The following is a 27,671-nucleotide window of genomic DNA, read 5'->3' on the forward strand; positions in this document are numbered from 1 at the left end:
CTGTAGAGTTATATGAATATGCTGCTATATCTCAGAAGTCTGTGCGAGCCCTGTCTCTTTACAGCGCTGATTTCTCTATGCTGTTCTGTAAGTGGGTAATTCAGCAACAGAGGTTTTCCACAGCGAGCATCATTCAGGATGAAGAAGATAAAGCTGACAATGCTGCTTGATGTGGAGAAAATGAAGCTTGTTTTCCTGTGAAATGAGTCACTTTGTCTCCAGAAATCAAGTTGAAGTCAAGAATTAAGCAGCACCTAATTTAATTGTTGTGGAAGCTGTGATAGCAAGGTGAGGCAAATATCTTTTTATTATTTTTTTTAAACTGTTTTATTTCTCGAGTTCCATCCACAAAGCATTCATCTCGTAGAAAAAGATGTATGGCAGATTTAGCCATCTGCATCCCAGGGCCTAATAAACAAATAAATCCAAAATAAAACTATATTCATGCCATTAAACTAGCCTCTCCATTAAAACTCACAAATCTAAAACATCCTAACCTAGTCCAGTTTCTTCTCCGCTTCCTGGTGTTGAGTTTACAATGACACAAATTATTCCCTTTTCTCAAAATATCGAGGTTGTTATTAGGCTGATGTTCAAACATGGCCCCCCTCGGCTTCCGTAGGTTCCTCAGCAAGTTCGCTAAGTAAAGTGTAACACCCGCACCAGGCCCTGCCACGGACACACCTGCCATGCATCGCTGCAGCCAATCCCCCGACGACTAATCAGTCACACCTGCAATCAGACGAGACATGAACACACACACTTCCATAAACGGCTGTTCTCTTATAAATTATAGATACTAAAGACATAATTAATTTTAAGCTTTACAAAAAGGGTAAGTCTTAAGCTTTCCTTAAAAAGTGTAAATTAATGATTGAATTGATTTAACCCGTTAAGGCCCGACCCATAAAAAAATGGTAAGAAAAGTCAAATTTTTTAAATATGAGGTCTTTTTTTGGCCCTTTAACAAAATGTAAGAAAAAAATTAACATGTTTTTGGAGGGAAAACTACCATTTATCACCATGTGATAGTTTAAAAATATAATGGGGTTTTCTGCTTCTGGGTATCTGTTAGGGGACAGAAGACGAGTATCGGATTGTGTTCAACAGGATTTTAAGCAAAGTTTTTACCATAAATTGAAGAAAAATGTCTCAGAAACTGTATGTAACAAACATGTCACGTCAGGCTCTTCTGGGTTAATTAAACGAACTGTTAAATGATTCGTGGTCCGGTGGAGTCATTTTAAACTCCTCACCTGGAGCAAACTGAGTCACTTTCTTTTTGTAAGATCCCAGATTTTTTAACCCTTTTCCATAAATATCATCCTTTAGATTAACTGTTTGTAAAATCCTCTCTAATTTGTTCTGCTTCACTTACCAGAGTTGGCCTTTGCAGAGACGATGCTCATATATTGTACTATGATTTAGATTTAGAGCTATATTTGCATCGTTCCAAAGAGACATTCATTCAGAAAAGTGTTTTTTCAGGCAAGCCTGAAACTGTTTTGATTCATTCTGCACCAGTAAGACATACTGTCACTTACACATCTTAACAAACCTTCCTTTCCTACACGGTTCCAAAGTATTAATATTAACCTGGTTGTAGAGAAACACCCTTTTCATTACGGCTATGCTAATTTTAAGTAAAGGCCGATAACAATATGTCTCAAAGGGAACTCGTAATGCCTGACCCGAGCCAGCCTCCCCGCCGGTGGTGAACATGTTGGTGTTTGTAGTTTTTATTTTTAGATTAAGCATTTGAACTTTTGTGGCTGTTTGGGAGGCCACAGAACTGTAAATCCAGTGCTTCTAAAACTCAGACTACAAGTATCACAGGGGATTTAATTCACTGGATTTATAACTTTCACACACTTTAATAGGAAAAATAATACACACACACACATCCAAGCACATGCAAAACGTGTGTCCATGTTGTTTTTGTTTTGTTTCTTTAGCTATAAAAGTTGTTTGAGTTTGTAAAAACAGGTCTTTTTATTTGCTGGCTGAAGCTTTTCTTTCACACGTCATTCACCTTTCTCAAGGTCTGCTCGCTGGCTCGCCATCCCCCATCACATCTGCTCCTCCCTGGGATTACACTGCAAACGTCTGTAACACACAGTGCTGAGAGGGGAAGATTACTAGTGTGCTGCACCCTCTGAGAGAGGTTAACCAATCAGAACAGGCAGACGCAGGGATTAACCAATCGCTCCACAGAGAGGAGGGCAGAGGGATTAAACCCGGAGTGGGATTAGGTAGAAAAGTGCTTTGAAATGTCCGTCGCTGAACGTTTTCTTCTCTCATTGCAGTAGATTTTTTTAATGGTTCAGGACAGTTATCAGATAGAATTTACATAACAAAAACCTATTATTTTTGTGATCTATATATCAGGTGTGCAGCTTTATCAAGCATTTCACATTAATTTAGTTTACAGGAAGTGTTTCACTGGTGCAACTGTAAACAAATCTTAAACATGTGAAGACCTTAAATGAAGTTTATTGATTGTTAAGCCAAAATAGCAACGCAAACAATAAAAAAAGACTAGTTCTGGATGAGCTTCATTTTTTAAGTAATCAGAATGAATCCATAACGTCCATCTCTCTACCGTCAGCCAGATACGGCTGCAAACACATTGCATGCATTTGTATAAACTCTTTCCACACGTTTGATGTCATAGCTAAGTTTACGTAGCAGTAATCAGGTCAGGGGGGGATTACCAAGTTGTCAGAGGAGCTGTGGAGAACGGTGGAGGGGTGAGGGGAATCAGTGCAGTAAAAAGACTTGAACTGCTTTGTTGTCAGTCATTCTCATATTTTTAAGAGAAATGCACCTCACCTGTGGCCAAAAAATTTAAAATGTAAATAATTTGATTAGAAAAATAAAAAAATAAAAGGCAGGCAAACAGGAGCGTAAATAATGACGGTAAAAGTAATATTGCAGAGCTGAAGAGGCATAATAATGAAGGAGACAAAGATGAGGGAGAACCAAGGATGGAAGAGGTAGAAGAGGCCGAGGTGGGTGAGACACGATGGGGGATAGGGCAATAATCCTAACTAATTCACTTAGGGCATTGCTGAAGGAAGGCTAAGAGGATTGGGACACTCCCAGAATCAGATAAGCTAAAATAACCAAGATGGACCAGTGAGAGCCTTGCAGGCCATATGACAAACATGACAGGTCCAGACCGGACTCCCAGCAGGGCCACATCCACACCTCATCAGGGCACTGACCCCCCCCCGGTGGACCAGACAAATCCCCAACAAACAAAAAAATAAATAAATAACAATCTCCAAACTATGATTCATCTCAATGACCATCAGCCCATAAACATAAACAGATCACTTTAATATGTCACACAGCTAAAACAGAGAATCTTTTTATTCCATCGAACAGGTCAGGGTGGTAAGACTAAAGGCTAACACTGTTATACATAACACAAACACTTCAAAAAATCTAAATGAAATCAAATGATAAACTAAACGTAGTTTATAATAATAATAAATAGTTTAGAATAATGTAACCCTGGAGGAGGGTTGGACCTAAAGCTTCCTCATGTGGGAGCGGCTCTCCTTCCACTCTATGACATGCAAGTTTAAAACAAAATTAAGAAATTTAAAGTGTGTGTCTGCCTGTAAATGTGTGTGTGATGGGTTTAGTGATTTTCCATAGATAGTGTTTCCTACAGACTCCTCAAAGGCATTAGTTCTCAGACTGAACATAGCATGAGGACAGCAATTGTTTTGCATTCAGGCAGGATTGATGACAGCTTCTGGTCCTTCCCACTTAAAAAATCACTCCAAATAATGCCTTTCTACAGAGATCACTCTCAAACAAACAAACAAAAACATCTTACAAACATGAAACGGAATCAGTGGTAACAGGTCCTCTGGCAAACTGCTTCACACTATCTCGTGCTGGGCTGATTGACACCTGTGACATGTTGACACACACATGAACACATTTTCATCACTCCCTAGAGGACCTGGAATTTCCAGGAGTTTTGGTCCTTGTGGTCCAGGCAGTCCATCGTAGTGAAGCCCAGTTTCCAGGCCTGCTGGTCCTTGTAGTCCAGGCAGTCAACAGAGGTGAAGCCCAGGGAGGAGGCAGTGCTGTAGCCCTGCGAAGACAGTGATGCTGGGGACTGGCTCAGTGAGCCCCCCATTGAAGGTACAGTGATGGGGCTGAGAGCACCGCCGGTGCCTGACAGCTGCGAGTGCATGGGGGACAGGTAGGCACTGCAGTCCAGGCCAGTGAAGTAGGATGTGGTGCTGGCATAGCCCTGGGTGTAGGCTGATGGCTGGCCGTAGCTCATTGGGTAAGGTGACGGCCGCTGCATGCAGGGTGCCGAGGAGGCCAGGGGGTCGGGGAGGGGTGAGATGGCCGGGCTCCAGATGGACACAGCAGTGTTTCCAGTGCTGGAGCTCGGAGCTAGGCTGGGCCCTGACTGGGCTGAGGATGGGCTGTAAGAGCCTGGTGGGTTGGGGACTGGATCCGGAGCGCTGGGTTCTTGCACTGGTGAGGCCTTTTTCTTTGGGGGACGAGGCTTGGACTGGCCACTGCTCTGCTGCTGCTGCTGGCGACATTTGGCACGACGGTTTTTAAACCACACCTGAAGATTCAAAGGAAAAGAGGCAAGTTATAAAACAGCTGTGATGAGGTGCAGATTAGAACGTATGTGGTTTATAGAGGACAACTGCTTCCTTAATAACATTCAATAAACTCATGAGACCCAACATATCCTTTGGTATTTCATCTGCCTTTTTCAGATGTCTCATCTCCCTATGACCAACCCACACAGACTAGTCTGACTCTCATCCATCTTGGCTGTTGCCTTGTTTTGCAGTACCTGCACACGGGACTCAGGCAAGTTGATCTTGAGGGCCACCTCTTCCCTCATGAAGATGTCTGGGTAGCGGGTCTTGGAGAACAGTGCTTCCAGGATGTCCAGTTGGGTCCGAGTGAAGGTGGTACGCTCTCTGCGCTGCTTCCGGGGAGTGGCTGCCAACCCAGGAGACACAGACATTAACATGATGGCAGCGACAGAGAGGTGACATGAATGATACCCATGCGAGAACAACTTCTTTTTTCTTTTCTTTCTTTTTTTTTGAAGAATAGGACAGAAAGAAATGACTGGTGGTGAAGTTTGTTCTCAATACAAACAAATAAAACAAATATTAGAATAAAATTAGCAACAAATAGCTGCTCACCCTGCATGATGCTTTCTATTTATAGACACGGAATATTGAATAATATATTAAGTTACATTTCATTCATCTGGTTGCAGTTTGAGTCCCGTTTAAGTTGATTGTCTGTCTTCCATAGAACTTTCAGCCAAACGCCTGTTTGTATCAGAACTGCAGTGATGAGGGACTGTTTCACGCAGACTATTCCAGGGAGTTTTCATTTAGTAAAATGAGTGTCTTCAGCCAAACTTTTCAATATTTATTAGGGTTAATAATGTGAAAACACTTGATGAAAAAAGTTAAGTTCTGATTGACACTGAGCTGAGCGCGCATGGCCTTAAAAAGGTTTATTAACCTATTAAGCACAACTAATTCACAAAAATGTCTTATGTTCGACAGCAAAGTAGAAAAAAACACGAACTCTTAATCAAATCGTCCCAAAATGCTAAAGCAGTCTTTAATATTCTTTCCTCCGTCATAAAACAATATAACAGTCACAATTCTTAATATTTACCATGTCACTACAATCATCCTAACCTTTTATTTAAGATCTTATCTTTAAGAGGACAAAATGTCTAATTTTTTATTCCATTTTCGTTTGGCTGGAGCTTTACGCACCAGCTTGTGCGTCTTTACGCATCCAACAGAACACGATACGATAAATTACAATGACAAACGAAGACAAATGCGTGAACAGATTTTACTTATAAAAACACATATTTAAAAAAAAAAAGAAAAAAGGGAAGAGAAAAGAAGTGTTTGCCAGTTACTTACGTGGATAAGCAACGGTTGTGTGAAGAACATCCATTCCAGGACCAGGCAAATTTAACCCGTTCATGGTGTAATGGGGTTGCTTAATGTAGGACATCATCCTTTCAGCAGGCTTTTAAGTCCTGACTTGTAGGTCGGACACGCAACGCAGCAACCGTGGGGCCCTCGCAGCTCAGTGGCGGCAACAAGTCGATCCGTCCGATCCAACCCGCTGCGCACAGAAGCGGGACGCACCGGACTTCGCAGAAACGCCAATGACTGTTCTTTTGTGAAAATCGCACTTTCGGGTTCAACTGACTGTCAGCTTAGAGGCAGAGCAGAGAGCAGCATCCGGACCACTTCTCCCAGCCAGAATTCACGCAGCCGGTCATCACACGCAGCTGGAGTGGCCCCGAATTCTTTTGCGCCTTGGTAAAGTCGCTCCACTGAGTTTCTTTACCGGCACACGCTGCTAATTAGAAGGAGCAAGTGACTCCAGTAAACCCCTCCCACACTCAAACAAGCGCACACGCGCACAGGCTGCCATGGAGTTTATCCACTGTTTCTTATTCTCATGTTTGCAAAGTTTTGGAGTTTTTCTATTGATACAACTAACAAGTTCTCATTTGGATGATAACATATTTTCAGACAAGAATTAATGAGACAAACACCTATAAAAATGTAAAGAAAATGTTAAGTTATTCAAACAATATCTTTAAAGTGAGATGTGACAAAAAAAATTAAAAAAATATTTTAAATAATTGCTTTACATTTACAAACCTTTTAAACTCCCTAAAAACATGTCCTTTAAAATGCTGGTCTATTAGCCTGCAGCACATCCTGCACAGATTACATTCATCTCCAAAACATCTGCACACACACGTGTTAAATTCACAGGCACACAAACACCCAGATGCACAAAAGCGACAAAGCTCATTTGATTTGTCATAATATGCTTTATCTGAAAAGTAAGTATCTTATCTCCAGATAAAGAGAGGAAAGGCAGAGCAATCCGTTCAGTAGTGGAGCAGGAAAGAGGCTGAAGGGACGTAGCAGCCACACCAACAGAGATACACAGACCTGTGGGTGTTTGGGCCAAGCAGAGAGAAAAGACAAGAAAGTGACAGAAGATGAGGGAAGAGTTGGTGGAGAAGCTGTGGAGAAGGACCTGGACAGAGGAGTCAAAGTCAGGAGACAGCTGCTGCACCTGGCGGGAGGCTGGACACATGACGAAGGAAAGACATATGTCCCATGTTGTTTTTGTGGACCAGAGTGTCGCTAAATGAGAAAATATTGCTCAGAAGTGAGTTTGATGTATGTGACCAGGTGGGAAGTCTGTACATGTGCATGGACTGTTTAGTTATTTGGTTTGTTGAAATGATCTTTGAACACTGGGTCACTGTTTATCCATTTAGTAACATGAGGCCTTTCAGTCCTGCTGTGATGAGACTTTTACTCCACCAAAAAGATGGCATATGTTAAATTAAACCCTGTCCTCTTCATGGCAGCAGCGCAATTTAAGGCTCAATAGTGCAACAGTACATCTTACAGCTGCAGCAGCAAATAGGCAAGAGGACTGAGCTGGTTTAATCCCTGTCCAACTACCCTCCCCCCCTCCCGAAGCTGGACGCACAACATGTTCAGAATGATGCAAGCAAGCATTTTCTTTTTCTTTTTAAAGACTGAACACAGATTATGATGGACATGCTGAAGCCTAAACACAGAGGTGGGCTGTGTGGAAAAGATCAGGCAGCAAGGTGGATGAAAGGATGGAGGGTAGAGATAGAAGAGACGCGGCAGGAAGGGATGGGAGGTGAAGTGAGAGGGGATGGAGAGGAAAGCAGGTGAAGGGGTAATGGGTGGGGGAAGGCTCCGGTCCACGTCCCCACTGACACACTGCTGCAGTTAATCCAGATTAGAGTGTCTAAAACAGGTCGGCTAAATCTGCAGGCCAGCCAGCAATACAGAGGCTGCTGTCAGCCCCAATCACTCACCCTGCACTTACGTACACACACACACACACACACACACAATAATCTCCTCTATGCAAACCAGGTGCTACCAGCAGCTCAGCTCACACCGCCATTAACCTTTGCCCCTTCCAGCTTCGTTAGGACTCACACCAGTCGGACCATCACCCAGAACACACACACTCAAAATGGACTATGACAGCACCCACAGTGTTTAACAGAAACTGCTAATAGGTGTCACATCCTTGCTGAGACTCAGACTCAGTAATGGGATAAATCTGCTGAGTCATCATAAATCTCAATATGATGTGCAGGCTCATTGACAGTAGAGTCAACGAATCTGACACAGAGAGAAGAAGGTGCCTCAGCAACACTTTCCATTGTTGTCGGGATCCCAGACTCTCCTGAATTAACCTTCTGACACCCACCAGATGTAGAAACAGCATTATTTTCCACACACTAATGAATGTTTACACACTAATCAATATCTCGGAGGCAGTGTGTGGTTCAGTATCTCACACACACATTTCAACCTACTGACGTGGGATGGAATCCCACCACAAAATGAAAACACGACCTCCAACATAACTCGGGTTGATTATGTCTTATCTTAGTTAATAAGAGCTAACAGGTTTAACTTCATGGTAAATGCTCTGTATTTATATAACGCTTTTACCCGAAGCGATTTACATCATACGTCACATTCACCCATTCACACACACACATTCACACACTGATGGAGGAAGCTGCCATGCAAGGCGCTCAACCACGACCCATCAGGAGCAAGTAGGGGTTCGGTGTCTTGCTCAGGGACACCTCGACATGAGCTCGACAGGCAGAGGATCGAACCAGCAACCCTCAGGCTACAAGACGACCACTCTACCCACTGAACCACGCCGCCCCCTTCATATGTCAGAAATATTTAAACAATTTAACATTTTTTTTGCTTCTTATCTTTGTAAATGAAAATAGTTTTTCTTCTCTTCGAGACAAAGTGTAGTTATTATAGAGCCCTCATTTTTTAATATTGATAAAGTAAATAGATCAAAGTTGCTATGAACAAGACTAATTATCTGAATTATTACCAAATTATTATTTGACGTTTAAACATATTCAGAACATGACCTCTCCAGCCACTTTATCAAGTCAACCTTGCTAGTATTGGTTTGAATCATCTTTTAGCTTCAGAACTACTTTAATCCTGGTGTGATAGATGAAGCAGGTGGTGGAAACCTTCCTCAGAGGTTTTCTCCATATTAACATGACAGCATCACACAGTTGCTGCAGGTTTGTCGGCTGCATCCATGATGAGAATCTCCCGTTCCACCACATCCCAAAGCTGCTCTACTGGACTGAGATCTGGTGGCTGTGGAGACCGTTGGAGTCCAGTGAACTCATCGTCATGTTCTAGAAAGCAGGTGGAGATGATCTGAGCTTTGTGACATGGTGCATTATCCTGCTGGAAGTAGCATCAGAAGATGCTCCACTGTGGTCATAAAGGGATGGACATGGTCAGCAACAATACTCAGGTAGGCTGTGCTGGTTAAACCAGGCCATGTTCAAAGTCACTTAAATCTCCATTCTTCCTCATTCTGATCTATCTATCTATCTATCTATCTATCTATCTATCTATCTATCTATCTATCTATCTATCTATCTATCTATCTATCTATCTATCTATCTATCTATCTATCTATCTATCTATCTATCTATCTATCTATCTATCTATCTATCTATCTATCTATCTATCTATCTATCTATAGGGTTAGGGTTATCTATCTCATTTTGCACCCTTGTGAATGAGGCTAAGGTGCGGGTGTCAGGATTGGGTATAAAAGAAGAATCTAAAGCTCTGGTTTTTGACCCAGTCATGTCTGTCAGGTAACACTGATACAGAGGTGGATATTGGCATTTTGGAGAGACTTATGCTACCATGAAGGTGGCGTCTTTCACTGGGGAATAAGTGGTTTCAGCAATGTCAGAACTTCCTATAGCATGGTTTCATACACACAGTGTGTGTGTGTGTGCTTGACTGACATGCCTGCAGTTCAGCTCTATCTCCTAATGAAAATGTGTGGTGCGTGATGAGGAGACTCAGACTCCAGCCACAGACTGCTGAACAGCTGAATCCCTGGAATCAGCAAGAACAACAAAGATTCTTTGAAAACTACAACACTTAGTATCCTCATCTCCCGAATGATTAACAGATGTATTAAATAAAAACCTGATAGCACACAGTTAAACATGCTTCCATCCTCAACTTCTTTTCAGTATACTGTTGGTAACAAACTGTAGACGTGCTTACTTATTTCTGAATACAGATACTGAAGTGAGTTTTAATGTTTTGTTGCATCTGAGGAAACTTCTTACTCCGTTGGGAATGTTTTATTTTTCCTCACAACTAACAATGAGAAGGGACAATGTGCATGGACAGTTATGGAGTAGGCTGCAGTAACTAATGAACCTGGTTATAATCAAGGCTAGAAAAACCCGGGAAGGGTTCAGGAAACATTTTACCACTAAAGACAGTCGGAAGGTCTCCATGTGAAAACAGATGCTGACAACAACATGCAACATATAAAGTTTAAAGATACGTATTTGATGAGTTTATGAAAACACTTTTGAGCTTTTTAATTTTAAAATTATATTTAATTAAGCTTAAGTCACATTGGCACATTTTCTACAAAAATGAATGATTTTAGCTGTTTTGTGACGAGTCATGTTCCGGAGAATTTGATATCCTTCCTCGGAGTAATCTGGTATGCCAGGGTTTGACTGGAGGAACGATGCTCTGCTCGTTCTTCATGCTCCAGACAGTTCCAGCTGATTCTCAGGAATCCACACACTCCTTTCGGATGCCTGATTAGCAGTAGAGAAACTGTATTATTGTATTGTACCACCCAATCCCAAAGAAGTTGGGATGCTGTGTAAACTGCAAATAAAAAAAAAGAATGGAACAAAAACAATCCCACTATCCACAACGTATAATATTATTGAAGGATTCAGAAGAAGAAGTGGAAGATAAAAACTGGACGCTTGCTTTCAGGCTGCTCTGCATTTAAAACAGAACGTAAATGTTCTATTGGAGAAAAATATGGGTCCATGAGATTAGCAAAACATTGCATTCTGTTTTTATCTCCATTTTACATCCAACCTCGTTTTATTTGGATTTTGGGTTGTACATGGTACTGATAAACAATTATTATTTTCACTCTCATCATGTCTGTCCCTCACATTTCATGTACAAGACAGTTCAAAGTGCTTTATAATGAACATGAAAGCATCACAGCGGGCTGCATGTATGGTGTTAGAGCTGATGAAGATGAGGGTGACCTTTTTCTCTTGTGAAGTACTTGTAGCTCAAATCAAATCATCACTGGTAAAATGAAACGTCTCAACGAGGCCAACAACCAATAACGGTGTTTGTAAGCTGCTTCAATTACTTTACATTCTGCACAAAACTACAATAAACTTCTTGTGCAAGGTGTGTGTGTGTGTGTGTGTGTGTGTGTGTGTAATGACTCAGGAGTTGCAGCGTGAGGTGAGGTGTGTCGCTATGGAGGATGAGTGATTACACTGGACAGTAATCCTGCAGATGGATAAGCAGGTGGTGTTAGGAGAAGTGGGGGTGTAGCACACCACCACCTCTGAACTGTAACAATATGGAGCAGCAGCTCGCGGGGCCTCGTCCTCGTCTGCCTCCCCAGCAACACATGTACATGCAGGACACTAAAACACACCGTGTGGAACTGTGGGACAATGAGGACAAAGGCCACTGAACCGGTGCTGCTGTAGCGATAAAGACATGCGTGTCCACTGATGAAGAGCTGCTTTTGTTGTCTCTCTTCAAACGTGTTCCTTAAATGTGATTAATTCCATCACTTTTGTATCATTGATGCACTCGTATATTTTAGTGTTTCTTATTTTAAAATGATGACTGTCTGACCCTGGATGCATTCTGCTAATACATAATGGTTTTTCCATGTTTAAGGAACATTTTAAATAGAATAGCTCATAAGAACCATTTACATGACAAAAACACAACTCTTCACACCACTAGCTGTCAATAATGTGGTCAAATGTTAATGACAACAGACTGAAAAATTAGTGTGAATCCTTATTTCACCTCAACTTCACAAAGGCTAATTTACTTTGTGTGTGTGTGTGTGTGTGTGTGTGTGTGTGTGTGTGTTTCTTTTTTCCCAGTGTATTACATTAAGGACAAGGTGGTGGAAAACATGTTAAGGAAACATTTGCTGCACTGTGGAGGGAGAAATATGCAAGTGTTGACTGGTATAAGCAGGTCGTGTCTCGGCTGAGCCAAGATGATGCTCATTATAAATGTGGATACAGATATGTCTTCATATCTGGCCTCGGGAGCTTCGCTTCTCTGAAAACTTACTGTTTTCAGAGAATCACCTTAGCTATTAATTCAAATGGGGGTAAATATACAATTTCTCAAAATGGTTATGCAAATTGACTTTTCATCAGTGTTTCCTGTTTCTTATATTTCATCAGGATGCAGGTAACTTGCCACAAAAGACTGACACACTGTAAAGCCTCTCCTTCAGGCAGTTCAGTCTAACCAATAAGTTTTCACTGACCTCTGGTGGAAAAGTGTAAACTAAATTATTTCTGGGGTTTTACATTTTGCTTAATGGGCAACATAAATAGAGAGATAATTTTAATTGTATTTTCCTATGTATGTGGATAACATGGTAAAATGGAAATAAATCAGATATGCATATTTGTATTTTGCATTAATGTAAATAAATATAATAATCATATTGTCTGCAACATTATTTCCTTCTAAAAATGCCTAAACATGGTTAACTCTTGTATCAAAGAAGGTATAGTGTTCGTTAATTGGATGAAAAACCAGACTTCTCTGAACGAAGGAAATTAAACGTTACAATTTTTACAAAGAATGGCCGCTAGGTGGCAGCAGCAAAGCAAAACCAACTACTTAATCTAGCGAAGAAGACTTGTGTTGCCTTTAAAAACACAAGCTTGGTGGGTAAATTGATAACATTTACAGAAGTGCGAGAATGTCTGATTGTTTTAAACTCAAAAATTAAATATCTGCCTTCAGTTTGTCATTACATTGCTGTATTTCTGTTTTAAAATAATTTATATCAATCAATTATTAATTAAAATAATGTTTGTATCCGAAAGGCCAATTTCTTTAGAAAGCCATAGTTAAGAAGCAGGAATGTTTTTTTGTTAATAGACTCGAACGCATCTCCTTCCAAACCGGAAGTTTCTCTCTCTCCATCGATCTATCTTATTCTCCTTCTTTTTCCTTTTCTCTTTTTTAATACTGATGTCAAGCAGTTTCTATTCAACGAAACTTTTCACACTCTGTTATTTGACAACAGTGTTATATTTAGAAATAAATGAGGAAGCTCAAATATAATTTGAAATTATTCCGAATGGAGTTGATACAACAAGGCGCTATTAAAGAAACATAGACAAGCAAAATTAGTGAGATTTCTTTTGAAATTAGCCTGCTTAGTTGTGTCGTGGAGGATGCTTCGAGAGCCGTATCCCTTTGTGGAGGATAGCTTTAGCCGTTTACCATCTCAGAGTAACATTTATGGGCTGTGTCAGGCCGGGGAACAGGAGCTGTTAGCGGCCACTCTCAAAGGTAAAGTGGTGTGTTTTAGGTACCAGGAGCTGCAGCAGAAAGTCCGACCTGTGGCCAAGGAGGTTCAGTTTACATACATACCAGGTACTCAGTTTGAGTCCTTTTAGGTATGTCTGTATGGTTGATGCTGCAAAATTCAACTCTGAAAACTTTATCCAGTTGATGCAGAGATTGTATCAATTGATGCCTTCAACAAGTCTCCACCCAAAAGAGGTCTGGTGGTGGGAATCACCTTCATAAAGGTAATTCACGTCTAACATTTATGAGCCATAGGATAAAGGTGGATGTAGTGGTGCTCATGGCTAATCTGCTGCAGGACTCTGGTGACAAAGCCACTCCTTTCCTGAATATCTACTGTGACTATGAGCCCGGCTCCGAGTTCAACCTGGAGTCTATTGCACGTGAGTAAGGCAGCGTGGAACGTGCACGTGATCACTTTTAACTCTGTGATGAACCTGCTGATGGGCATCATGTTTTTCCGAACAGAAAGCTGTCTGAATCTGGAGCTGCAGTTCACCCCCTTTCAGCTCTACCATACAGAGTAAGTTACGCCATTACCTGAGTAAATGCTGAGCTTGGTTACCATGGCAACTAACCTTACAGGTCACATTGCAAGAGGTTGAGTCAATGAAGCAGATAAAAGTACCTCATCCTCACTAACAGAAGACGGACTTTTAATTGGAGTCTGATCTGGTTGGGAAAATGAACGTGTCTTTTCAGTGCAGTTTCATGTAATAACAAGATTCTAAAGATTTTCTTTCTCATCAGCTTAATTTCATTTGTTCATTTACATCCATTTCAGCATAAAAGACTTGAAAATATTCCATTAAAAGTTTAGGGCTAGTAATGAGATTAAAAACAATTCATTGAAATGTAATTTCAGGCCAACGGTGTAGACCTTTAGAAGCAAAGATGGGCGAAGGATGTCCAGAGTTAGGGTCACCCAGATATTTAGACAGTGTACCAGAAAGAAAAACAGAAGAGATTAGCACGTTTCTTCCTCTACAGGGCAAATTATACTTAAACATTTAAATTCAAGTGAAGGAAGTGAAATGCAGAAAGCCGGTGTGTAAGTCTGGACGTCTCGGATTCGCTGCATCATTCATCAATAACATAACAGGGATTCTGTGTGAGACCTTTGCAAAGCACAGAGCTACCAGATTATACACGCATGTGCAGGCGTGGTTTTTCCAGGTAGCTTTCAGGCTTGTTTGTCCCGTGTGTGCGGCGTACAGACGGATGTGTGTGGATGGTAAATGTCAGAGAGCTTCTCTCCCTCCGTCAGAGTGCAGTGTGCTGATGGAGGCAGTGAGACGGTGTTCCTGCTCAGTGGCCATGACCAGAGGATTCACCTGTACAAGGAGGTGAGGTGTGGTCACCAGCAGACCACGAACATGTTGCCTTAACGCTTTATGACCGTGTTAATTATGTGAAGTCATTCCTTTGTTTTATTTAATGAATCCTGTTGGTTATTTTCTCAGTTCTGTCTAAACTTTGCACAAAAAGCGCGGAAATTGTGTTTGAAGAATTATTTCTCCCCTTTAATAACACCCATTTAGATGTTGTATAATAATAATAATCAGAATAAGTTTAGTAATGCATTTTACGAAAAAAAGCAGTAAAAAGATAAACCAAACAATAACAGGCAGACATATAACACATTAAAATACAGACATATTTAACTCTTGGCAGGCTTTTGGAAATAGAACAAGTTTTAAAAAGGTTTTAAAAGCTGTGGAGCTGCTGCCTGAAAGGCTGTCTCCCATAGTGTGTAGCCTAGTTCTGGGGGAATGAGATGGTGAGGAGCTGTGGAGGATTGGAGGAGTTCCTGTAAATATTCTGGTGCATTGCCACGTTGGCATTAGAATTAATGATGCAGATTTTAATGTCCATCCTCACATTTCATGGGAGCCAGCAGCGCTGTTCTGAATGTCCTGGAGCCTCTGAAGCCGACAAAGAGCAAATTACAGCATCATCATACGTGTGGCACGAAGGCCTGATGAGCCACTTTCACAACGAGGTATTAAAGTTCATCTTTCTGTGGAATGTGTGGGCAGAGCCCCCCAGAAATGTTCTAAAACCTCCTGCACTGTTCTCCTGTTGATATTTACTCCTTTGGAGATTTACCTGGTTACTAACTGATAGGCAGACATAAGAATGAGATTCTGGAGCCAGTGGCATATATCTCCAGAATCTGGGATCTAATTCCATCCTCCAGATTGAAAACAGTCTCCCCCATGCAGCCAGGACACCAACAGGAGGATAATGCAGTTGATTTTGGCTTTCCAGTGCCGTATACTCATTGGTATTATCAAAGGGGGGAAATAATCATCCAAACACTAAATTCCGTACTTTTTGTGCTAAACATGTTTACAACATTTGGAGCTTGTCCTCATGTCCCATGATAGATAGATAGATAGATAGATAGATACTTTATTGATCCCGAGGGAAATTCAAGCATCCAGTAGCATATACATACATTAAAGGTTAGTACTTGACATTAGGGGTCTGATCTTCATCAGCAGGTCAAAACTGGCCCAATGTCAGTGTAAATATAGATGTTTTGAGTTTCCATATCTTAGAAAAGCAGCTCAAAATTTAGTAGGTTACCCATGTCGACACTAACTTTCACATGATGGGATGAGTTGTGGCAGTCCTTGGTTCAGCCTGGTCTCTGGTCTCCAACAGAACGCCTCCCTGCACCAGTTTGAGGAGCAGCCAGTGGAGAGACTGTTCCCTGAGCTACAACAGCTGCCCAGCAAGTTAGTTATTCACAGCCTCTCAGTCATTTAGCTGTTTATGGTAGTTTGACCGTGTGTGCTGCAGTGGGTCTGAGTGGCAGTAATTAAGGCCTAGTCAGCACATCCTCACTTACATGTGTGTATCGTCCATAACAGCTGGTGATGGTTATCCCCCCCCCCTCTCTTCATACAGTGTGTTATGGTTGGATACGCTCAGCATATCTGGAGGCCGGCGGCTCTCAGCATTCGGTTGTCAGAACGGCTGTGTTGAACTGGCTTTGGTCAATGAGAAGGGACCAGGTAAGGGATCCTTATAGGATCAACTCCTTATAAAAATAAATCCCGGGTCTCCGCTATGAGCAGAGCTTTTGGGATGGATAATGCATTTATACTTTATTAACTACCAGCAAGCGCCTCTATAGAAGCCGACGTTTTGGCATTTTGTTGTTCTTGAGCATTCAGGCGTGTGTTAACACAATGCCAAGGGGGAAAGACATCAGCAGTGATCTCAGAGAAGCAGCTGTTGTTTCTCATCAGTCTGGGCAGGGTTTTAACTCTATTTCCAAATAAAATGGAGCCCATTGTTCTACACTGAAGGAGGGTTTTTTAAAACGTGGGATACAGGGGCTGGTTAGCTCAGTTGGCGAGGCATCCGTCTCCCATTCGGGAGACCCGAGACTCGAGTTTGTATTAATAGATTTCTAGACCCAACTGGAATGTTAACACCAATATTCCTCTAACATATTTCCAAGTACATTCAAGACCACTGCCAAACTCCTGAGGAGCGGCCGTCCCAGCGAGTTCATTCCCAAACCCAGGAGCTGCATTTCAGATGCTCAGTTAGCATGTTAAATGTTTAGTGCAAGCAGGAAGAAGACTGAAGAAGAAAGCTTCTTCTCCTAAAACAGAACATGGCAGCAGGGCTTAGCTCTGCAAAGCTGCATCTCAAGAAACCACAAAACTTCTGGAACAATGTTCTTTGACAGACCAGACCTAAGTGAAGATTTTGGGTAAGAATGCACAAAAAAACCAAACCTATCATATCAGCACAAACACTTCATACAAACTGTCAGGCACGGTGGTGGAGGGATGATGATCTGGGCTTGTTCTGCAGCCACACGACCTGGACATGCTGCCATCATTGAGTCGACCATGAACTCGTCTAGATACCAAAGTATTTAAGAGTCAAACATGAGGCATCTGCCTGACAGCTGAAGCTTGGCTGAAGTGGCTCATGCAACAGGACAGCAGCAGAATGCCGGAAAAAGGAAAGAATGGAGGTGCAGCATCGAGTCCAAGTCCAGACCTCAACCTGACTGAAATGCTGCATTGGGACTGAAGACAAATGTGCAGAACACATTTCTGCAAACTTCAATGAACCGAAGCAACTTTGAGAAGGAAAATGAGCCAGAATTGTTCCACCATGATGTGCCTGATGACAGAAAATAACTTCATGTTATTTCTGCCAACGGTTTCCTAAAAGCTACCGAGTTGTGGAGTGGGAGTTGGTTTTCACACACACTCTGGGTTTTGGTTAGTTTTGGTTAAATGAGAGAGTAATATATTATGTTCACTTGAAGCTGTATTTACTTCATTTTAAAACATAGATCTGATTTTTTATGCCTGTTATATAAAACCATAGAATAAAAAGATGTGCCTCCTTTTTTAAATGACTCATTTAAATCATATTAGTGATTATTTTGTTGTTGTGAAGACCTTTAAGATAACTAATTCTCATTCAGGAAGCGTCAGTTCTGTGGTGGTGTGTGTTTCTGCCAGGCTTCATTATGAAGATCAGGCTTCATGTCTTCATGGCTCAGCTGCAGGAATTTGTTTACTTTGATACGTCGGTGCCGCTTGAATCAGAGGGCAGACTGAATCTCCTCTGTGTGATCATTTAACATAAAATGTGCTTTGTTTTCCTCATGTTCTCCATGTGCTGCTACAGGGTTGGGTTATCAGTAATGTGCGGTAGCCGTGTTTCTATGTGTGATTTGATTAGAGGTTCTGCAGAGCTGGCGGGTCCAGTTCGACAGTCCGATCTCTGCAGTGCTGCTGTTTCCTTTGAGATGCCAAACCAAGTCCAGCCAGCCCAGGAGAGAGACAAGTAAGCCACAGACTGGTTTAGGTTTGACTCGTACTGTCATTATGTACAGAGTACCTCAGCTGTCTACCTTTTGTCCTGCCCAGGTGAGGAAGTGGAGAGCTACAGCCTCCTGATAACCAGCACTATAGAGATGGCGGTTGTTTACAGGTTCGTATCGGACAGCCTCGTGGCGGTTCTAAAGGGATTGTGTTGTTGTGCTGTGACGTTTGTGTCTGCTCAGAGACGTCCAGGAGCGAGGGTTGTCCTGGTCGACGTGTCTCTCGGAAAGTGATCAGTGGGATGCAGTGCTCTGCGCACTGGTCATTGACCTGGACTTCGACGGGCAGAAGGAGGTGCTGCTGGGAACATATGGACAGGTTAGACACCCCGTTACTGATGTCAGCCCCTAACCCATTATTTCCTGTGATTTAATCAGTTAAAAAGGCTAAATGAGTTAGTTTTTGACAAACTCTGCTTAGAAATAGTGCAGTAGTTGGGGAGTTTTTATAATGCAGATAAATCCATGTTTGTGGCTGTACATCAGGACTGTAAGTGCGATTGGATCAGAATAAATGATTGTGCATATGACAATGAAGGACCACATCAGCTACTAAAACACTGGCTCACCTTGGCCAACAGCAGAGCCCTCAGGCACTGAGGAATAAATCAAACATTGTCAACACAATACATTCACAGCACCAGTGGGTGAATTAATGTGACTGTTTTTGGCAATAAGACCAGAATAAAACAAAAAACAAGTCTTCTCCTGAATTAAATTACAGCAACAGTCGGGGCAGGCAGCTCAGGGCATGCTTCATGTTGCTGTAGTTATCCGAAGAGGTGGTTATTTACCTTTCTGTCATGCAGGAGCTTCTTTGCTACAAATTTCAACCTGAAGGTTGTGGGCAAGATGGACAGTTTCAGCTGCAGTGGAGGCGGAGCTTCAAGAGTCCTTTGCTGTCCATCATCTACTTAGACTTGACCGGGGACGGTTTAAGAGAGCTGGCAGTGCTCACACTGAAGGGTTTGCACATTCTACAGGTGGGTGGGAGTAAATCTGTGAAGGTATCACAGCTGGTCTGCAAATTAGCGTGATAACTCCTTTTAAAACTCATGTAACAGAAAAAGTGAATAATTAAGCTCAGGTAACTTACTGACCTCTACTGGCCACTAGGAGAAATGGCAGCATAACTGATTTTGCAGGTTTTACTGCATCTTTTCAAAAAGAGAGGAAAATATTTAAATCTGTGCTTGTGCAACTCCGCTTCCTCCACCTGAATAAAAAAGCATCCAACCTTGAACAAATAGCCTATTCTGGCAGATTTTTCCTTTTATCTCCCTCACAGCATAACTCTACACACCTGCTGCTCTACATACTCTGCATCTGAAATATTGGCTCATTTTACTCCTCTGTGTTTTCAGCATAGTCTTACCTGCACTGCTGATTTAGTCCTGGAGAGGCTCGGCCAGAGGGTGTCGGCGTTGACGGCAGGGCCTGAGCTACAGCCAACCACAGCTTCAGAGACGGAGGAGAGCAAAGCCAATCAGATCCAGGAAGACGTCACTCCGACACCATCTTAAAGATATTTCATTTTGTTTGTATGTTTTAGTCAAGTGTAAACAAAGGTTCATTGTGAAGGATTGTCTCCAAGTTAGACAGTTTTCTGATTAGAAATATGATAACATGTGATATTTTGTCCCCTTGGCAATTTTTGGTTTGGACTCAGGAGATGTGACATTAGTTGCCCTCACAAAGATCAATAAACTGACTTTTTCCCACTCAGTTGACTCCTCAGCTTTGAGTTCCTTCACTGAAGCTAGTTTATAGTAGAAATATATATTTTTTAATTTTTCCAGATTTATTATGAGTGTCCAGGATACGGTGATGGACAGGACTGAACACTGAGAAGGACACAGAAGGAATGCAGTATTCTGTGTTTCATGGAGACATGGCTGCAGGAACACATCCAGGACTGTTTATATGCTGATTCTTCAGCAGATGGTAGAAATCTAAAAAGGTGGCGTGTTATTTTCTGGTCCATCATTGTAATTCCCCCATAGAACATCAGTAAATCATTTTCATCTAATTTCAAATAAACATGGAAAAACAAAAAGCCTAATAATGAGTTTATTTAAACGATATGCTGATGATGTAGACAATGTTAAATATGTAGTTATTTGTAGAAAATAAAGCCATTCGGGCTTCTGCGTGTTTGTCAGGCGCTGCAGGGAGTAAAGAAAACATTTCTTTCAAAGTGGACCGCAAAGGAAATTATTGGAACATCTTGTAAAAGAATGGCTCCAGATTTTAACAAAAACGACCAAAAAAAATTAGATTTGATATTTCGATAATTTAACTTCAGAAAATGTGAAATAAAATTTGGGGGGGGGGTCACAAAAATGCCTATTTATAGGCATGGTTAAAAGAAGAAACGCAACAAATGAATCAGGACCTCTCTATTGTTGGTCCCGTGGTTTGGCCGGTCAGTGGCACTGTGGTCCTCTCTGGAGCCCCAAACTATTTTCACCCCCTTCTGCACACAAAGGCGACAATAATAACAGCTGCACTCATCGCACCGGACTTAACGCGGAAAGATGGCGTGAAGATAAGTTAGGGAAGCCTGTTCTCGGCGTGTTGCCCCTGCGAGGCAGATCTGCTCACCGCGCGCTGCCTCTTTATTTGTTTCTGCGCGTCAACAACAGCCGCATGGTGCTGGAGAGGTAGAGCGCTTTTCTCTCAATGGGCTTTTATATTTAGTTCCGTGAGACAGCAGCAGCGGAGAGAGGAGACCCTGCTCCCCGGTGTTGTCTAACCATTTGATCCCTGAGACCGTCCTCAGAGCCCAGAACTCGCGGTACTGGTTTCCAGGCTATGTGGTGGTGAAGGCGCTGCGGGTGGTTTCTGTGTCAGAGAAGAGGCGCAAATTTATCTCCGGCGGAAAAAATGATGATGGCCGGTGGTGGTGGCGGAGCAGCCGTGGACCTTAACGGGATGTACTCCAATCCTGACCTCCACAGCCTGCAGCAGGCCCACATGGAGACTGATAACCCGGACTCCCGCAAGAGACCACTGGAAACTCCGGCAGAAGAGGCCGGCTGTACCAAACGCACCAACACTGGAGGTAAGAGTGCAACACAAGAAGCAGCTCATCCGCTGCGTCTTCTCCACATGAGCGCAAAAGTCTGCGTGGACGCTCAGTGTCCTCAATCAAAGCAGCAGAAGGAAGATAAAACCGAGTCCTGTCCGCTTGGCTGCGTGTTTATGGCTGGTTACTTCACATGCTGCATCCCAGCAGGATGGGCAGGCAGCCGGAGCGAACGGCCTCCTCAGGTCAGCTTTGAATTTGAACCCGACTACCTCTCTGCTCCACATCTGGAGCTGAAGGGATGCTGTGAAGAAGAGAAAGTGGTGCTTTGCATTGTTAATCAGAGTTTTTTACTCGTGCAGACACATCCTTGATTGCGCTTTGGCCAAATTCATGATTGAGTAACAGGGAGTCTTTAACCATTCCCCCATCACCTTATAGTGAGTCATATGGATCAAAACATCTTGCTCAAGGTGTGAATCATATCACTTTCAAGGCTCAAATTCCCCACTGAAACAGTATCCTTCAGCTTTATTCAATTTAATCTCAAAATAAGCTTATATTTGAATTTTTCAAGCTGGGGTGGGAGTGAAGCTTGTATGTATAATTGTAAAAGATGTTTGTGTGAAGAATCTAAGAGTTGTTTGCAGCATAATTCTGATGCTGAGATTCTTACACAGTTAACTTTAAAGTACACGTTCTAAGGTAAGCTTAGCAGGAGAACCAACAGGTAAAAATTCACACAACCCTTAAGGGTGCACAATCATCTCCACTTGTAGCCTAGATCCTTATCCAACTCAGGTTATTTATAGGTTGCATAGTGAGGCAAATCTCAGCATCTGTTTGGTGTTTTCTACATGGCTGTTATGTTTCTCATCACCTCAGTGTTATGCTAGAATTACAATTCTGAAACACCAGAATCCCAGTTAAAAACCTGTGGAGCTGTTATAGGTTTTTAAAATGTACTCAATGTGCTGTTTGGATTTTTTTAGAAGTGTAATTACAGAAGGAAAATGTCTTCTTTTAACATGAAGTAAGAGTGAGAATGGAGGTGCATATGAGTAGAGAAAAGACGTGCAGCAGCTGCGTGAATCAAAGCTTCAATATTTGTCAGTAAGATGTCGGACAGCAGCAGGATGATGGCTGATTCCAGCTCCTGTACGTCTTATTTCAGCTTTGACTGTTATGGTCTGCAGCTCACGGGGAACAGTCTCTCAACAACTTAGTGTTAATTAGACGTCTGCAGAGAATAGGCAGTTCCTTCACCAGATGTTGCTGAAATTTCTGTCTCTGTCTCAGACAGCCACCCATTCAGTGACAGCAGCGTTATATCCGTTTCTGACAGCATGAGTGATTCTCCGCTGCACCTCACTGCGCCTCAGAAATGAATTTTCTGTAAGGCACAAAGGGATCCTCGTACCACCAGACAGTATTTTAGAACATGCTCAAACCCCATATGTCTTCCATTAACACCTCTAAAACCCCTACAGAACTGGAAGATCACATGGTGTTCTTGTCTATTGGAGAGTTTTCACCACTTATCTGTTACACAGACGAATCACTGGGATTTTCCCATCCAATATCCAGGGAGATATTTAATCTTAGATGGTGTGAGATTATATTTGGAGCAACTTCACAAATGCTGAAAAACAAAATTCAAACAGAAAACTCTGACTTTCTGTCAGACGGCATCTTATTTCGATCATAATTTCAAAATACAGCTGCAACACTGACAGTGCTGATTTCTGAAGAGAATGCCTTGTTTTCAGCAAATTGCTTCCTAAACATAATCTTATCCACCAAATAGCTAATTATTTAATCAAGGAAAACAGCGAGGAGATTAATGGACCTTTAAGTTCTAACCTCTTCATCATGTTCAGAGAAGTCTGCCTGAGCCTGGGGGGGTATGAGCGGAGAGCCATGTACTCCCTGAACTGTCTTCTAGTCAGTCACAGGGCAAACACACCTGAAGACAGGCCACCATGCATGTTCACACTTACTATTTAGGATTGTCCCTCAGCTGAGCATGCATGTCTTTGTATTGTGGAAAGAAAAGCAGAGCATACAGGGACCCATGCAGGAACACGCCAGCTCCATAAAGCCAATACGTTTGACCCAGAAACAGCAGCACCAATCAGTCAGGGACAATGTTGCCTTCCATGAGAAAATATCTAGTTATGATTGCTAATATTTCCCTGAACAGTCCCTGATTTCTTCTCAAGAAAAAGAAGATGCACTCTCTTAATTTACTATGAAAAATATTGCTTTTTCCAGCAGCTTGCCTGGGATGCATTCCACCACTTGCCCAGTGACCACTGGGGCAGGAGAGAGAAAATAGATGGATAGATCTTGTGTTTAGCTGTTTAAGGCATTTCAAAATGTTCAAATTGACTTAAAGTGGCTCCCTGAGAAATCTTGAAGTACTGGCCTTACACATTGAAATCCTACAGTGAGGAGGGTTAAACGTGTTTGAGCCTTTAACATTTAGCTGGATCTTAACAGCACAACCGAGTTGCATTCAGACGCGGTCACTGACACCAGTAAAAGTTGCCTGAAGGCTTTTTATTGTCTAGGTTTTTGTTTAAAATAATATATTAAAATATACATACCTCAGTTATACCATTCACCATAGCCTATATCAAATTAATTAAACAGTATTTTGTCCCAGTGTTTTCTTATAATTCATGCAGCCACATTAGCCTACAGCCTGTCTGGCAGTAGTGTTAGACAGCCTGATAATCGTCAGCCATCCCTGTAATCACCAGCCCCTTGACTACGTCTGATATTGATCACGTTATTCCTACCAAACTGATCATTAACATGACTGGCAGTTACAACAAAGAGAAGAAAGCCTGTGCTCTTTCAGAAGCTGAGCCCCTCGATGTGCATTAGGAGCCGCGGACACTGAATGAGGGAAATTATTCCTCTTTTATCAGCGCTGCCCTTCTCTCCACAAAATGAACATCTTTCATTTCCTTTCTTTTTTCTTTCTAGTTACCCATACACTGAGCGCATGTTGCTTCCAAAAAAGGTTGTGTTCTCAGGGATTAGTTATGATCTTGTTATGTTGCTAATGGAAAAGCTGGCACAGGAATGTGAGCTGTGTTTTTTAATTTTTTTTTCCGATTTTTGGTGGAAAGGACACAGGTGCCCTTGCAGAGCTATGTGACGTGAGTGGACTGTGAATTTGCCAGGTGGCAGTGAAAGAGAGAAAGAGAGAGCGATAGAAATGAAGACAGAGCAAAGCGAAGAGAAAGGAGCGATAGATAGACCCTGAGAGAGAGAGAGAGGAAGAGTCCACAGGGAAGCTGTGTCTATATAGTAGAGCACTTCTCACTTGAATCAGACTGTTAGAATTTTCTGGAAGGCGTTGCTTCAAAAACCAAATTGGTGGCGTGATGTTAAGGTTTGATTTGTGGATGAAACTAATCAGGATCTGGGAAAAAGGGAGTTATTTTTTTACAGGTTTCCTGGAAAGCTCTATTAAATCTGGACCCACTGCTCCCCCTCCAGCGTCCACACTTAACGTCCAAGTACTTTGCAGTTTTTACACACATTCAGTCACTTAAGATACCTCTCGGTGTAAGATTTATAGGCGTAGTGATTGGCTTCATCACCCCCCTCCACCATTCTGCGGCACTGCCATTTGCAATGGTTGATGAGCCCCTCCACCCTCTCAAACATGGCCGTCTAAGGGACTGGGGGTGTGGGGAGAGGAGGAGGAAAGGAGGATGGGTGGCGTAAGGCACGCTGTCTCAGATCACTCCTCCTCCACCTCCTTCATCATCTGCTTGTGTTATCCGTGCACCTCTTCAGCCACTGTTGAAGGTCATTCCACAAGCTTTCTTATTCAACGCCCGAGCCCGCTCCCCTCAACCACTTCACCTTTGTCACTTTTCACTAAAAAGAGTGAGTGAATGGCCTGCCGTACTTTATAGTGCTGCGTCAAAAGAGGCGGAGTAGGGGAAAAAATTCAATTTTTTGGGACCGGCTTCAAGGGGGTGGGGACATGACGTGCCGGAGAGAGGCGGCCACCCATTGGCCCAGAGAGGTGTCAGTCCTGCGCACTGCTGCAGACGGACAGGCCACTCGATGAATATGGATGAGAGCAGTGAAAAGGGTGATGCGGCAGGGAAGACCCCCCCCCCCTTCAAACCGATGCAGGCTTGAACAATGCGTGCCGTCTTTCACTGAAAACACTGAGAGCCTGCATTAGCATTTTCTCAGACAATTGAGGCTCTGGCCAGCTGCAGGCATGGCTCGGATGCTGCGGTGAAATCTCTTTTTCTGCACTCACTGATGAATAAGACCTCGGTGAAAAAGGTCGACTGGCCGCATTCCTCAACACTACCATTGCACCTATGCCTAGGCTAATGTTAAGATCCCTTTTAGAGATTGCGCCCCGGCATTGATGGCGATCTGACAGAGGACTTGAGAAGCAGCAGATCTCAGAATGGGTAAGCTTCAAAACTCTTTTTGTCTGGACTTGTTGAATTTATCCATCATGCTAGACCTATGCATAGTTTCATACAGCTGAAGGCCGTTGGTTCATTATTGCTCATTTTCATTCCATCGTCCTTGCTCCCTGACAGGAGCAGGTTAGTCCATTGAAATGCAGAATGGGTACTTGGAAGGGTTGTGAGAAGGAGGGAGGACGGTCACAAGGCATTTCCTCCTGACCCACCCCCCTCGAGTGACTTAACTAAACACATTTGGCTCAGAGACCAAGTCTCTCCTCCAAGCCATCCTTCCAGTATTGGAAGCAAGGGTTTGAACTAACACCCCACTGGCTCAGCTTCCCAATGAGCCCCACTGCTCTCGTTCCCTGGCGACAGATTGCCATGTTTACTCTACCACATGACGCCATTAAAACCTGTTACTGTGATCTCAGACACTAGGACGGAATTAATTATTGACTAATGACAGAAAACGTGGCTGTGAGGGCAACGGAGGGAATCTTAGTGGCTTCCTCCCCTGCTGGCTTTACTCTGGCTGAAGATGAGCAGAAAGTTACGCAGTGGGTTTGTCTGCCAACAACAGGTCGTTGGCTTATTGGGATCCTGTAATCTGCATCAAATGAATTTCATTGTGTGTGTGTGTACGGTATCAGATACATGGCGAAAGAAGTGAGGGCACAAAAGCGTTTTCTGCGACCGTGAATGATTGCTGCTTCTTCCACCAAGGTCATTTTATGTTTTTACATTGTGAGAAAAGCAGAGAGCTGACTGCAGCATTGAACAAAAACCTGAATATCTACAAATGACAAAAGCGGGAAATAAGACGAATTCTTGTAAATATTATATTATAAAACTCTCTGGGACTTAGGATTATCTCAGCAAGTTATTCCATCTCCAAAGTGAAATTGCATCAACAGTCATGTCATTGAATAGGTGTGTATTTATCAGAGCCATTGGTTATGGGTGATATGCACAAAAAAACATGCCTGTGTCTGAGTGAAACATGAGAGGCATATTAATGCAGTAAGCAAATAAGCCAACATGTGTGCTGTGAAATTCCCTTAGGTCACAGTGCCATGTTCATTCACATCTGAATCTAATGAGTGAATTTCTGAGGAGGCAACAGGTTGGTCTCAGCCCACCTCCATCCCTCCATTGCACCGGTCAAGCACTTGACATCCTCTACAAGGCATAAAAACGTGGTGACAAGGTGACAGACCCCTGCAGCTGCAGCACCTGACATCAAAAATCAGTTTCATGCTGCAAGTGAGAAACCGCGAAAGAAATCTCGTCATCTAAAGGTGGACAGTGGCTTGTTACATCTCGGCCCGCTCCACTGACGTCACCCTTTTGGCAGCTGAAAGGGATCGAACATGACGTCATTGCATCCAAATCAGCATGCAGACATTATTTGTACCAGTGCTTCAGTACAAGTACACACCTGTATGAAGCGTTTACCACGACTTCATCAAGATGATATTTGGAATTCATTGATTCATTGGGTGACCCCCTTCTGCCACATATCCATAAATATAAGATTTTCATGTGCTGTTGACGGGTAATTTAATTACTTCTTGGTTCAAGCTCTGTGTGTGGTTGATTGCTTTTTCTTAGACTACGCACTTAGCGTGATCAGGGTTTTCTCAGACAGATTCTTTACCCACTTTGGTGTTGACTAATTTCTAATTGAGATTGTATGAGAAGGAACAATGTTGAGCTGCAAATTCTTCAAACTCTCCCATCAATAACTGACT

At 42.5% G+C, this 27,671-nt stretch overlaps 3 protein-coding genes across 4 annotated transcripts in view; 2 read left to right on the forward strand and 1 right to left on the reverse strand.

Moving 5' to 3' along the window:
- Positions 1-3,357: 3,357 nt before the first annotated feature.
- Positions 3,358-6,401, reverse strand: crx (cone-rod homeobox). The gene is made up of 3 exons (XM_042008488.1): positions 5,955-6,401; positions 4,844-4,995; positions 3,358-4,606 (listed from the first exon to the last, which is right to left on the reverse strand). The coding sequence occupies exons 1-3, from the start codon at positions 6,049-6,051 to the stop codon at positions 3,971-3,973; spliced, it is 885 nt and encodes a 294-aa protein (XP_041864422.1). The 5' UTR covers positions 6,052-6,401; the 3' UTR covers positions 3,358-3,970.
- A 6,748-nt stretch (positions 6,402-13,149) lies between these two features.
- Positions 13,150-20,157, forward strand: kptn (kaptin (actin binding protein)). Its single transcript, XM_042007623.1, has 12 exons — positions 13,150-13,631; positions 13,707-13,789; positions 13,864-13,948; positions 14,034-14,088; positions 14,833-14,911; positions 16,236-16,309; positions 16,482-16,588; positions 18,291-18,395; positions 18,479-18,542; positions 18,616-18,751; positions 19,242-19,415; positions 19,797-20,157. Exons 1-12 carry the CDS (start codon positions 13,430-13,432, stop codon positions 19,953-19,955), a joined length of 1,323 nt encoding a protein of 440 aa, XP_041863557.1. The 5' UTR covers positions 13,150-13,429; the 3' UTR covers positions 19,956-20,157.
- Positions 20,158-20,282: 125 nt separating this feature from the next.
- Positions 20,283-27,671, forward strand: part of nova1 (NOVA alternative splicing regulator 1) — a 42,341-nt gene continuing 34,952 nt past the window's right edge. The window contains exon 1 of one of the 2 annotated variants that reach the window (XM_042007621.1): positions 20,283-21,496. In XM_042007621.1, the coding sequence (XP_041863555.1) occupies positions 21,319-21,496 (178 nt within the window). In that variant the 5' untranslated portion in view covers positions 20,283-21,318. Of the gene's footprint in view, positions 21,497-25,604; positions 25,918-27,671 lie in introns of those variants that run through there. The other variant, XM_042007622.1, reaches the window with a different exon arrangement.

Source organism: Melanotaenia boesemani, chromosome 15, assembly GCF_017639745.1.
Source record: "Melanotaenia boesemani isolate fMelBoe1 chromosome 15, fMelBoe1.pri, whole genome shotgun sequence".
Lineage (NCBI taxonomy): Eukaryota > Metazoa > Chordata > Actinopteri > Atheriniformes > Melanotaeniidae > Melanotaenia > Melanotaenia boesemani.

What these genes read in the sequence shown, in the direction of transcription:
- crx (XM_042008488.1), bottom strand. Translation starts at nt 6,051, where the DNA reads ATGATGTCCTACATTAAGCAACCCCATTACACCATGAACGGGTTAAAT. An exon ending in CACAACCGTTGCTTATCCAC is followed by an intron (nt 4,996 to 5,954) that starts GTAAGTAACTGG and finishes CTGGGTTGGCAG; the next exon opens with CCACTCCCCGGAAGCAGCGC. An exon ending in TGCCTGAGTCCCGTGTGCAG is followed by an intron (nt 4,607 to 4,843) that starts GTACTGCAAAAC and finishes TTGAATCTTCAG; the next exon opens with GTGTGGTTTAAAAACCGTCG.
- kptn (XM_042007623.1), top strand. Translation starts at nt 13,430, where the DNA reads ATGCTTCGAGAGCCGTATCCCTTTGTGGAGGATAGCTTTAGCCGTTTA. An exon ending in TTTCAGCTCTACCATACAGA is followed by an intron (nt 14,089 to 14,832) that starts GTAAGTTACGCC and finishes TCCCTCCGTCAG; the next exon opens with AGTGCAGTGTGCTGATGGAG. An exon ending in GAGATGGCGGTTGTTTACAG is followed by an intron (nt 18,543 to 18,615) that starts GTTCGTATCGGA and finishes GTGTCTGCTCAG; the next exon opens with AGACGTCCAGGAGCGAGGGT.